General features: G+C 43.4%; 2 protein-coding genes across 2 annotated transcripts in view; one reads left to right on the plus strand and one right to left on the minus strand.

The window, feature by feature from the left end:
- Positions 1-8,919, plus strand: part of ampd3a (adenosine monophosphate deaminase 3a) — a 10,751-nt gene extending 1,832 nt beyond the window's left edge. Inside the window, exons 2-15 of the mRNA XM_083691477.1 lie at positions 464-686; positions 999-1,170; positions 1,675-1,840; positions 2,046-2,265; positions 2,401-2,530; positions 2,708-2,902; positions 4,248-4,379; positions 4,483-4,646; positions 4,809-4,935; positions 5,442-5,605; positions 6,051-6,171; positions 6,919-7,092; positions 7,345-7,455; positions 7,611-8,919. Of these exons, the coding sequence (XP_083547603.1) occupies positions 464-686; positions 999-1,170; positions 1,675-1,840; positions 2,046-2,265; positions 2,401-2,530; positions 2,708-2,902; positions 4,248-4,379; positions 4,483-4,646; positions 4,809-4,935; positions 5,442-5,605; positions 6,051-6,171; positions 6,919-7,092; positions 7,345-7,455; positions 7,611-7,787 (2,276 nt within the window). The 3' untranslated portion in view covers positions 7,788-8,919. The remainder of the gene's footprint in view (positions 1-463; positions 687-998; positions 1,171-1,674; positions 1,841-2,045; positions 2,266-2,400; positions 2,531-2,707; positions 2,903-4,247; positions 4,380-4,482; positions 4,647-4,808; positions 4,936-5,441; positions 5,606-6,050; positions 6,172-6,918; positions 7,093-7,344; positions 7,456-7,610) is intronic.
- A 601-nt stretch (positions 8,920-9,520) lies between these two features.
- lyve1a (lymphatic vessel endothelial hyaluronic receptor 1a) lies at positions 9,521-12,047 on the minus strand (the record flags this gene model as incomplete). The annotated part of the gene is made up of 5 exons (XM_083690855.1): positions 9,521-9,722; positions 9,881-9,959; positions 10,879-11,018; positions 11,250-11,430; positions 11,963-12,047. 5 exons carry the CDS (start codon positions 12,045-12,047, stop codon positions 9,521-9,523), a joined length of 687 nt encoding a protein of 228 aa, XP_083546981.1.
- Positions 12,048-12,813: the final 766 nt, after the last annotated feature.

The raw sequence follows: 12,813 nt of genomic DNA on the forward strand, positions 1-12,813 counted from the left end.
CTGCCCCTTTAAAAGGTTAAGAGAGAATTCTGAACTGAAGACTATTTACCATTCCTAAACTTCTAAAGGCCTCATCACAGCAGACAACTACTGTATGTGACAGTTGAACCCTAACCTGCTGTCTCGATGTTGTGTGATCAGTCAGGGCACTATTATGATCCTAAAGGTTAGCAGTGAATATACACACTCTCTCATTGCTTCGCTAATCCTGCTAGCATGTTGAGCGTAACTTGATCCGTTGTCAGCACTGGATTTAATCAGTCATTTCAAAAGGACATTACACAACCTAGGGGATGCTCTCTTTCTCTCTCAATCTGTCAGTATGTTGTTTTGCTTTGTTTTGAGGTATATGTTGTGGATTATTAAGTTATGTCTCTAATACTTATTATAATAATAACAATTATGATCATATACCCATATCTGTACAGTGTCTATAGACTCTGCCGTTGCTCCTTCCCTGCAGACATGCCCAGGCAGTTTCCTAAGATCACGCTGAGTGAGGTGGATGAGGAGGTGCGCTTACTGGCTGAGAAGGTATATGCATCTGCTCTAAAGGAGGAGGAGAGTAAGGATGCCATGTCCATGTATACCGTGCCTGAGGACTGTCCCATCAGCCTCCAGCAGGCCAAGGAGAGGGAGCTGCTGAGAGAGATGGCCGAGCAGCAGTCTGAGGAGAGTGCCAAGAGGTGGGTCTGGGCTCAGGACTACAGGTCCCATACTGTGACTACGCTGGAGATGACATCATCTCAATGAGCCGATCAGCACAGCATAAGAATGCCGAGTATTCAAGACCATATCGGTCACACCGTTCCTTGTTCCACCTGTGTAATAACCCAAACCACTCAACTCCATTACTGTGCAGTTGTACACCAATAATGACTAATGTACTATGTAACAGGATAATAATGCAATGTTGTTACCAGAATACATACAGAGCAACAAGGCAGGTATAAAGACAGCATTATATATAGTGTGACCAAAATAGTATGATTTTCCAGGAAGAAGAGTTTCAAGATGATCCGTTCCCAGTCCATGCAGATACCAGTCAGTGCAGAATGGGCCCGGTCCACCGTGACCCCGTTCCTCTCCCCCACCTCCACCTGCTCCTCCATCCCAGAGAGCTGCCCTGAATACCAGAGAGTCACCATTAGCGGAGACTACTGCGCTGGCGTGAGTACTCTGGCCAGGCGGCATCGTATACAGTACATACTGAACACAGACGTAGACTGACTGTGTGTGTAGTGGACATTGAACACTGAATATTAAAGATCTATGACACAATATGACAGCAACAGAGACAGAAGGTGCTCCTCAAGTATGGGTTTGAAAAACATAGAAGTGTTTATGAACAGCAATGAACAATCATGTTTGCTCTACTGAATTTCTAAATTTGAGTCCCAAGTACAAATTTGGCCAAATAAAATTTGGGTTAGAGTCCCAAATACAGATTCTTTTTTATGTCTTTTATGCTTTTTAAATTATTTTTAAATTTTATTTTTTATGCTCTTTGATTTGCCTCTGAGTATGAAATGTGCGATATAAATAAATTTGCCTTGCCTTACTGTCAATTCAACAGGGTTAAATCCTGAGCTGTAGTAGGACTCATAAGTCAGACTCATACGACTACAGTACTAAGACTACAGTCAAGGCTCATCACATGTCTCTTTTCCCCAGATCACAGTGGAGGACTATGAACAGGCTGCTAAAAGCCTGCTAAAGGCTCTGTTTATCCGCGAGAAGTACTCCAGACTAGCCTATCACCGCTTCTGCCGAACCACCGGCCAGTTCCTACGCAACGCTGAGAACGAGAGATGGAAGGAGGAGGACGAGGTTCTGCCTGGTATGGAACCACACAGGCAAAAACACATAAAACCCCCCAAAAAACATTGAAGTAAAATAACAATGATTTAGCTGGTTTCATACCTGTGTGTGTCAGGGGAGGCTGGTGGAGGCAGAAATTGAAGGACAGGCTGTTTGATACCATTCCTCATTCCATACCATGCATGACAATGGGCTCATTGTCCTCCGATTTCTACCTCCACCAGAGGTCTGCCCTTGCCCGAGGGAGGGGGAGGACCCGTACAGCATGGAGGACATCCCAGAGGACCTGAACTATCACCTGCTGATGAAGGATGGTATAGTGCACGTGTATGACAACTCAGAGGCCCTGAGGCAGAACATGCCACGCAGTCTCCCCTACCCTGACCTGGAAACCTTCGCCATAGACCTCAGCCACGTGCTGGCCATGATCGTAGACGGACCCACGTAAGTGTCAACGACCAACTTCCTACCCAAATGTTATTGAAAATCTTGTAAATGGAGCATAGGGAGTGATTGTGGCTGGACTGGTCCATTTGTAGGGGTCCACTCACCTCATACAGTACCTTCTGTTCTTTGTAGGAAGACCTATTGTCATAGGCGGCTGAACTTCCTCGCCTCCAAGTTCTACCTTCACGAGATGCTCAATGAGATGGCTGAGCTGAAGGAACTGAAGAGTGTCCCGCACAGGGACTTCTACAATGTCAGGAAGGCAAGTTCTCATACATTAACAGTACTACCTTTGTACTGAATACGGATCTCCAGAGAGTCTAGTATCTGACCATTTAGGTTATGTTATGTAAGAATCCTTGATTTGGCCTATCAGATGCTTTCCCAGAGGGTCAGAGCCACTCTCCATCTCCTGACATCTCTTCTCCCTCTTGCCCAGGTGGACACACACATTCATGCAGCTGCCTGCATGTCCCAGAAGCACCTGCTCAACTTTATCCAGACCACGTACAAGATGGAGGCAGAGCGTGTGGTGCTGGAGAAGGCGGGGGAGAAGATGACCCTCAAGCAGGTGTTCGACCACCTCCAGATGGACCCCTATGACCTCACAGTGGACTCCCTGGATGTACACGCTGTAAGACCCGGCAGGAAGGCTTTCTCCCTCCCTCTCTTTCTCTCTCTTTCTCTCTCTCTCTCTCTCTCTCCCTCTCTCTATCTATCTGCCTGTCTCACTCTCTCCCTTCTCTCTCTCATTCTATCTCTCTCTCCTTCATCTTCTCTCTCTCTCTCTCTCTCTCTTTCTCTCTCTTTCTCTCTCTTTCTCTCTCTCTCTCTCTCTCTCTATCTATCTGCCTGTCTCACTCTCTCCCTTCTCTCTCTCCTTCATCTTCTCTCTCTCTCTCTCTCTCTCTCTCTCAATAGCTCTCCCTCTCCATTCTAATGTACATTATGGATGATCTAGTTTGATAAACATCTATAAACAGAAATTCTTGGGCTACAGTGCCCTCTATAAGTATTGGAAAGACGAAGCATTTTGTCTTCTTTTAGTTCTATACTCCTGTTTGATTTGAAATCATTATTATGGGGTCAAAGTAGAGATTCTCATCTTTAATTCAATGTTGTTGTTTTTTTAGATTGGGATTTTGGCATTTAGAAAGTACAACTTTGGCATTTAGAAAGTACAACTTTTAAAAGCTTTTTTGCATGCAAAAACTGCCTGAAGTCGATTGACCCCATCAGACACTGCGTATATTCTCTGGTGATGCTCTGCCAGGCCTGTACTGTAGCCATCTTCAGTTGTTGTTCTTTTTGCCTAAAGTCGGCCCTTAAAAACTCGGCAGTATGTTTGGGATCATTGTCTTACTGTATGATGAAGCGCCATCCAATGAATGTGGAGGTATTTGCATGTACTCTGAGAGTGTTTCTGATCTGTGGGACAGTTGTTTTTGTTTTTTAACATTCTTCGGTCATCCACTGTAGAAGTCTTCCATGGCCTACCAGCCGTTTGTGATTGCTGAGCTCACCAGTGCTTTTTTAATGATGTTACAAACTGTTGATTTTGGTAAGTCTAAGGTTTTGGCTATGTTTCTGATTGATTTGTGTGATATTTCAGCCTCATAATGGCTTCCTTGACTTTCATTAACATCTCTTTGGACCTCATGTTGACAGACACCAATAGCAGACTCCAAAGGCAAATGCAAAGCCTAGAATCAATTAACTAGAAACACCTGTCAAGTACATTTTCCAATACTTTTGGTGAAATAGGGGGGCTATGTATAAAAAGGGTTGTAATTTCTAAATGGTGAAACCAATCTGAAAAAAGGAAACATTGAATTAAAGCTGAGTATCTCTACTTTACCTCATAGTAAATGTTTAATTTCAAATCCAAACTGTTGGAGTATAGAGCTTAAACAAGACAAAATGCTTCCTTTTACCAATACTTATGGAGGGCACTATACGGTATGTGTCTCACTTCACAGGGCAGACAAACCTTTCACCGGTTTGACAAGTTCAACTCCAAGTATAACCCTGTGGGAGCCAGCGAACTCAGAGAAATCTACCTGAAAACAGACAACCTCATCGATGGAGAGTACTTTGCACGTATCATCAAGGTATAGAGTGAATTATGTTCAACCCTTTAACACAGAACAATGGTGTTAAAATTCATGAGGACCATAATTGCCCATCTTCTCTCCAACCTCCTGCTCTCACCAGGAAGTGGCCCATGACCTAGAGGAGAGTAAGTACCAGCATGCAGAGCCTCGACTGTCTATCTACGGGCGCTCTCAAGACGAGTGGAACAGCCTGTCCAAGTGGTTCATCCAGCACAAAGTGCACTCCCCCAACATGCAGTGGATCATCCAAGTACCCAGGATATAGTGAGTACTGTTGCCTGAGTAGAAGCTGTTGGAAAAGAATAACTAGAGAAAGCCAGCCAAGTTGATACTTAATACTCAATATGTAAATATATTGTAGTAGTCCACTCTCTCTCTCTGAAATGTTTGTGATACTAGATAAGAAATGTGTTTTTGTTCTTTCAGTGATATCTTCAAGTCGAGAAAGTTGGTCCCTAACTTTGCCAAGATGCTGGAGAACATATTCCTCCCTCTGTTTGAGGCTACAGTGAATCCACAGAAACACAAAGAGCTCCACGTCTTCCTCAAATATGTAAGTATATAATTGCTATCCTGCTAAAACCATCACTGTAGTGCAGTTGGTTGTTCTGGTGCTGTGCTGGCAATTTAACATATTGATTGAGGACCTTGTTGATAAAATATGTGACTGTTTTTCTTGATTGTGTTTTATAATGTTATAATTTTGTATGATGTATAACTATAAATTGTGTATGCAAGGCTCCTTTGTAAAAGAGACTTTGGTCTCGACTCCCTGCTTTAGTGCAGAGGGTAAATAAAGTCGCCCAAATTGTCAACATGACATTCTAGAGTGCCAAGGGTGACTTTATTCACCCAAAATGCAGAAATTATGATACTTCATTTTGTAGCAAAGTATTGTTGCTAGGTAAATACCACATAAAACACTTGACACTCTAGGTGGTGAGTGTTCTGGAATTATTTGGCAGTTAGTGAGTTAAATAAAGGTTAAATAAAAAAACTAACAAATTGCCCTAAGGGGACCAATAAAGCCCACCTGTTGTTGTTGTTGTTGTTGTGCAGGTTACAGGCTTTGACAGTGTGGACGATGAGTCCAAGCACAGCGACCACATGTTCTCCTACAAGAGCCCCAAACCTCAGCAGTGGACCACAGACGACAACCCTCCCTACAGTTACTACGTCTTCCACATGTACGCCAACATCATGGTCCTCAACAATCTCAGGAAGTAAGTGACTGATGCTATCTGCCATAACCTCGCACCAGAGAGAACGTGTGTTGTGAGATAAAGACTGCTCCTCTACTGATAACTTGATGAGACTTGTTTATTTAGGTTTTACACCCATTGTTCAGTTGCATCTGCTCTGGTCATCTAAGACACTTCAAAGTCTTTCTGACGACAAACAAGTAGAGCAGGAGTCCAGTTGCAAGCCTGTTACTGTGTAGTATCAGTGTAACAGGACATCTATAAATAGACTCCCTAGAATGAATACAGAAGAATAGGATTACGGTCTCTTGATGACTTGAATTACATACACACATGGTCAGGGGGCTCCTTCAAGGTCAATGAGGATGCTACTCTGTGTTTGTGTGTGTGTGTGTGTGTGCGTGCGTGCGTGCGTGCGTGTGTGTGCATGTGTGTATGCGCGTGCGTGTGTGTGTCCTCTTCCCAGGGAGCGAGGCCTGAGCACCTTCCAGTTCCGTCCACACTGTGGAGAGGCCGGCTCCATCACACACCTTGTCTCTGCCTTCCTCACCGCTGACAACATCTCCCATGGACTCAACCTAAAGAAGGTACACTACGCGACACTGTGCAACATAGAGTTCCAAAAACACACGATTTTGTACACATTTACAGTATTTGTCATCGATAAAATGATTCCTCACCTCTCCACCATGATAACATAATGTCCTCAATCTCCCATGTGATAGCTGCTATTGATGAACATAGCATGAGATACCAAACTGAAAGAAGCAGTAGAGTTGAAACATGAATCACTGGGATGCATTGTAACACCTTCCACACCTCCAGCACTGCCTCTGCCTCCCCATTTCCCTGTATCTGTTTCACTGTGTCTGTCTGCCTGGCCTGCACAGAGATAAAGCGAAAGCCTTTCAGACAGGCCTGCTGCACGCAAATACAGCCACTAAAAATAACAGACCGAACCACAAGGACAGGGACAGGATCGAGCTGTAATCAGCTGTTGACATTTAGACTACTAACATGTCTACTGAACTGTAAGCAGATATCCCGTGCAACTGTATGCGTTTGTGTGTGTGTGTGTGTGTGTGTGTGTGTGTGTATGTGTGTGTGTGCGTCTGTGTGTGAGTGTGTGTGTGTATGTGTGTGTGTGTGTCTGTCTGTCTGTCTGTCAGTCCTCAATAGTTGTGTCTAATGTGTCTCACATGACCGTTTCATTGAATGTTCAACACGGTCATATCCTCCCTACAGAATGCGTGTGTGTGTGTGTGTGTGTGTGTGTGTGTGTGTGTGTGTGTGTGTATGTGTGTGTGTGTAACTGTGTATCTCTCTGCCCTCAGAGCCCTGTCTTGCAGTACCTGTACTACCTGGCTCAGGTGCCCATCGCCATGTCACCACTCAGCAACAACAGTCTGTTCCTGGAGTACTCCAAAAACCCTCTCAAGGAGTTCCTTCACAAGGGGCTGTGTGTGTCTCTATCCACAGACGACCCTATGCAGTTCCACTACACCAAGGTATGCACTGTCAATAGGTTCAGCTCTAGTCTTCACGGAACATCGGTTCTGTGCAGTATGTACTGTAGTAGAGTTATGGGACTCTGATTGTCATGTGAGGTTAGCAGGACAGTATGTACCTGGGGAGGTTGGTGGGGATACCATTCCTCATTCCATTCCACGCATTACAGTGAGCCTGTCCTCCGATTTCTACCTCCACCAGCCTCCCCTGGTATGCCCATTATGTTGACAGTGTGTCCATTCTGTGTGTAGGAGGCCTTAATGGAGGAGTATGCCATTGCTGCCCAGCTGTGGAAGCTTAGCACCTGTGATGTATGTGAGATCGCCAGGAACAGTGTGCTGCAGAGCGGCCTGTCTCACCAGGTAGGTACTGTAGAGAGCCCTGATCCCTGACCCCTTATTTCTAATGTTATAAGCAGTTTAGTTTGGGCCTGGTTTTTAGACGGGAATTAGTCAAATAGGGCATAAAGCTTAAGAGGATATCCTACTTTTCTACATGACATGGCACACTTTTGCAGGAGAAGAAGCACTTCCTGGGACCCAACTACTTGAAGGACGGACCAGAGGGGAACGACATTCGGCGGACCAATGTAGCGCAGATCCGCATGGGATACCGGCACGAGACCCTCTGTAACGAGCTCAGCTTCCTGGTCGACGCCGTCAAGTCAGAGGCCCTAGACACCCTGGCAGAGTGACCACACCAGGACTACATCGAAGCATGCATGCTCTCTGTAACCACCAAAACATATCTTGCAGTCACAGGAGAGAATTACAGATGTAGCATTTTCCAGAAGAATTGTCCAGATTTCTATGAATAAGTGTGTCTCTGGGTTAGCGTATTGTCTGGCTGCATGCACAGTGAAAACAAGTAGAGATGTTTACTGTTCATGGGGTGTTGTATAGCATTTTAAAGTAGTTAGGGCAGGTAGCAGAAGGGCCCACTGTTTGTCTGAGAATCTAAACTACTGTAGGTCCACAGAACTGATGTCAGTGTTGCTCCCTGCACTTACAGAAGGAATACGGAAGGAATTCAACAAGTCTATATCCCAACTCTTTCCCTGGTACTTACACACTGTACACAGAAAGGTCAGAAAGCCTTACGGTTCATCAGGAGAAATGTAGTTCTATGACAAAATATTTGAGTTTCAAGAGTAGGCTAATGTACAGGGATGTCAACACTGGCCCCTTCTGTTTTCATGTCTAACACCCACTGCATCACTGTAACATTACAACTGGACGGTCTCCTGACAGAGTGTTTATCTTTGTGACCGGAACACTGCTTTACCCCTGACAAATGAGGTCTGGTACATTTCCACTGTCTCTCTCTCTCTCTCTCTCTCTCTCTCTCTCTCTCTCTCTCTCTCCCTCCGTGATTGTGCATGTTTTCAGAAAACGTCACAGGTTTCAATAAGGACACGGAGGTTCAGTTGCGGGTACAGACACATTCACTGTAATGCTATGCACTGTATGAAAGCGGCTTGAACAATGCCAATATGTCTAAGAATGTTTTGTTTTGATTTCTAAGACCACAAAGACAAGTATGTTTTGTCAGATGATGAAAGATTGCATTCTGATGTGCTGTGTGTCTATCCGAGGGAAGGGACGTAGAGACAAATGTCTTTCCAGAGTTTAGACTAGCAGAGAGTTTACATGTGCAAACATGTGATTGTCCTTTCATTGTGTTGCCCTGGGATACAAGAGTCGCATACCTCTCCTGTTCAATGACTGTATGCTTGTGTCTCTGTTCATTAATGGTTTAGAGAATGCTATGAAATAGCCTCTTTGTGATTATGTTACTTTTGTTATCAATAAAGATTTAAACATTGATTACTTTATTGATGATTTTTGCACAGCAGCTGAGAAAACATTTCCCTTCAATAACAAGTTTACGAAATAATTCCAGAAGTACTGTCAGTTAGAATTTATTTTGAGATCAATACAAACAAAAAATCATACAAAAACAGTTGTGACCCAGTTAGCAGTGAACCTAGCATTGATTAGCTTTATCTGAGGCAAGTCAATGGTCTGCATAGCAGAAAATATGTACATTTTTTTTTAATTCAACTCAGTTAACAGGAACAGCCAATCAGTGTAAGCCTCAACTGAACCACAGTGCAGTAAGCATTGCTTTGCTAATGTCACCATCTAGTGGCTTAAATATGAGATGACCTGGAAGACATTTTTTAAATGCATTTCTATGGATTTGAAATTCAAATTCATATCTAGCTTTGGCAAATCTAAAAATCTACAAGACCTAAAGTCAATATGATAAACAAAAACGTAAAAAACCTTCCATGCAATAAATAAATGCATTTGTATGCCATCATTGCACATTTTGCACAAACGATAAAACAATCAGTAACAATCAGTAACATCAGTAACATGACCTAGAATAAATGTCTCATTCATCCTCTGTGTAGCTAAAGCATCATGGCTCCTCGGTTGCTGAGTCTGTCTCAGAGCTGGTGTTGACACTGAGGTTGTTGGCTGTCTCTTTACTGACGTCCTCCTCCTCAGCCTCCGTCTGGGCTTCCCTCATGTCCTTCTTCACACAGGTGTGAGGCCACTCCTCCGTCTCGATGTACTCCTTCTGCTGCTCAACATCCCAGCAGGGGAATAAGCTCTTGTTCCTTTTTATGAAGGAGAGGAGAATTCATATGTGACTCTCATGTTGACTAGTCAACACAACACTCATCAAATGACATCCCTAAACGTATTCCACACAAGGGATACAAATGCATCGCTTTTTAAAAAGGGTTCGAAAAATAGCAGTTGTAGGACCACTCACATTCTGAAGTACCACAGTATGGCCATTGCAGTCAGAAGAAGAACAAACGTCGAGGTAATAAGTAAGGCTGTTGGCACCGCTAAAACAACAAGACCCAAGAGAGGAAAGAGATTACTCCACCTAAAAGGATCTGGTCACTCACTTAATGACAGATGGTATATGAACAATATAGAAGACTAGGTAAACAGTTTGATGTACAATAGCAGTGAAGGTGCTATAGTGAAATAACTCCAACCTCCAATAGAAGACTGTGCGCTGTTCATGGTCTGGGATGGTTCTGCCTCTCCCTCATCTGAGCTATCAGGAAAGGGATGGATAGAAGTAGAGGGAGGGATACCGAGAGAGAGAGGGGAGGAAGGAGACTGAGAGGTGGGCAACGCTGAGTGTGTGGAGCGGGCGAGATGAGTGATAGCAGGGGGGAGAGTGGTTGAGGTGGAGGTGGTCTCTCCTGGAGGAGGAGGATGTGGTGACTCCTGTTGCTCCGGGGTGGTCAAAGGGGCATCAGTCGTAGTATCCTCCAATTGTTGCTTCACAGCTATGATAGATACACGAGACTGTGAGTGATGAAAACGTTTCATACTGTAGCAGGGATAGGGGTTGTTGTAAATCACAGTAGTTTAACTGCATTCATGTTAGTTGATGTAGAATTCTGCTGATGTGCAATGATGTCACACAATAGCCGTTTGCCAAACATTTTCATTTCACTCAAGTCCTAAAACATTGTCACAGCACCCCAGGGACTGTTTAGGAAGTCAATGTAGGATGTTCCCCCAAATGTTCCCTTTTCCTTTCACGTTAATAAAATCGTTGAGTTCTCAGAAAGGAAATGAAGTATTATCAGACCTTCTGGAAAACTTCCAGAAACATCCTACGCACAGGTCAGGCAAAGGGCAGGCATAACCCAAGTTCAGATGGATATACTGACAGTAAGTCAGTATATCCACCAATAACTATGAGAAAACAAATAATTGATTGAAAAATTGAAAAACATCTTCTACCTGACTCATCGAAGCAGAATACATCAAAGGCTTTGATGACTAAGACTCTCCATGTTATGACCCCAGTCTTGTTCTTGCCACAGGTCTCACTGGCCTCCACACGAGGGACCACTACATAGTGCTCATCAATCCACCCAAACCTACACATACAGCAGAGGTGGAGTGTACATACGGGTCATTTAATTTTCAAAGGCTAATCCACAGTATACAATCATCAAAACAGTGACAAAATGACTAAAATAGAGAGTATCACTGTCTATAGTCTCTACCTAGACTGGCGTACCTGGTAAGGTTGGAGTCTGGCAAGAGGAACGACACTCTTCTACAGTGAGGAATCTAAGTCAAAAGCCTTTATTGTGGGCGAACCTTACCTGCAGGTCTCCAAGCCCTGTCGGTGGGCCTCGTCCACCTCGTCCCTGGAGGCGATAGTAGAACCCAGCGACTGGCACGCATCTCTGGCCTCAGATGCATTGAAAGAGTAGACAAGCTGGTTGAGGCGATTTTTGTAGCTGACCTGAAATACCCCAGCGATCTTGTGGTCGTCTGGGAAAACTGAGGAGCAGAGAGTGTTTTTTTTGTGAAATGCTAGTCTTGGAAGAGTACTGATGTTGATCTTTAATCACTCCAGGCTTATGTAGATTAAATGAGAATTAGATAATTGATTAGAAGAGAACTGTGCCCTTTGAAAATGATAACCTGCAGCAGATGTGAGGCACATTCATTGATAATAAATATCTATAACTATATAATAACTATATAACTGGGCACATGAGAAGCACATACACGTGTTTTACTTCATGCAATATTTTCAATTGTAGAGCAATATTTAATAAAAAATATCAAAAGCTAAATAAAGGCGCTCTTCTTAAAAACAGATGTTAATATAGAGATATATGAAATATAGTAGATCATTGAGTAAAGTAGATAATATTATTAAACAATATATTCGAACAAGATCATATATTCGAAAGAGATCAGGCACAGTAATACACAACAAAAAAAATCATTCATGTTCACAGCAATTTAAAAAAAATCAAAATACAGCTCATCAGGCTTGAATGAAAGTGACCAAAAATGACCTTACCTTGGATTCGACTAGGATCAATGTTCTTGCCCGAGATAGCCAACGTAGGAGGCAGCAGGAGAGAGAGGATCCAGAACCTCATCATAGTGACCAAACAGAGAGGAGGATGAGCTCCTGAAGATGACAAGTGTTCCACTGTGTGTGTGTGAGCCAGACTGAGGTGGTTAGACTAGAGAGAGAGAGGTGATGCTGTGTCAGAAGGATGGGTTTGTGTGGAGTGTACCCTGTTACATAAATGAACAATCAGACAAGGTGGTGACAAGGCAGGGGTTCTATAGGAACAGGAAACAGGAAGTACACTGCACAGGTCACATTGAGAGGGATCACGCACTTTAGGAACCAACCAATCAGTTCCAAGAACAAGAGAAAAACGCAAACATGTTAACATAACATGATATAGAAGGTGAAAGGGAATTGTGGAACATTGTGTCACAAAATGATGAGGTGGTGTTTTTTTTTCATCCAGATGTTGTGATTATAGGATGGGAAAGTTGAGAGGGGTCCTGTAAGCATTTGAACTTTACAACATTGGGACACATTTTCTGAGAGGATCATGTCAAATGGACTTCATCATTTTGGGAGGGAAAATCAAACCCTCTGATATGTGTGTGTATTCTAACACTTCACATTTGGAGTCTCATATGAATAAAAAGGCAAATGAATATAGAAAAGCCATGAATGGAACTAGAAATGACAGGAGAGAAAAAGAGAGAGTGAAGAGGGTGAAGCTGTTGAGCTGTTATTTGTACAGATAACATTGAGTAGGTGTTTTTTTTTTGGCACCTCACTCAGATGATTTCCTGTCTTTGCCCATGGCTCAGTCATAATGGGCCCGTGATCCCTGGCATCCT

The sequence above is a fragment of the Argentina silus genome (assembly GCF_951799395.1).
Source record: "Argentina silus genome assembly, chromosome: 19".
In the NCBI taxonomy this organism is placed as follows: Eukaryota; Metazoa; Chordata; class Actinopteri; order Argentiniformes; family Argentinidae; genus Argentina; species Argentina silus.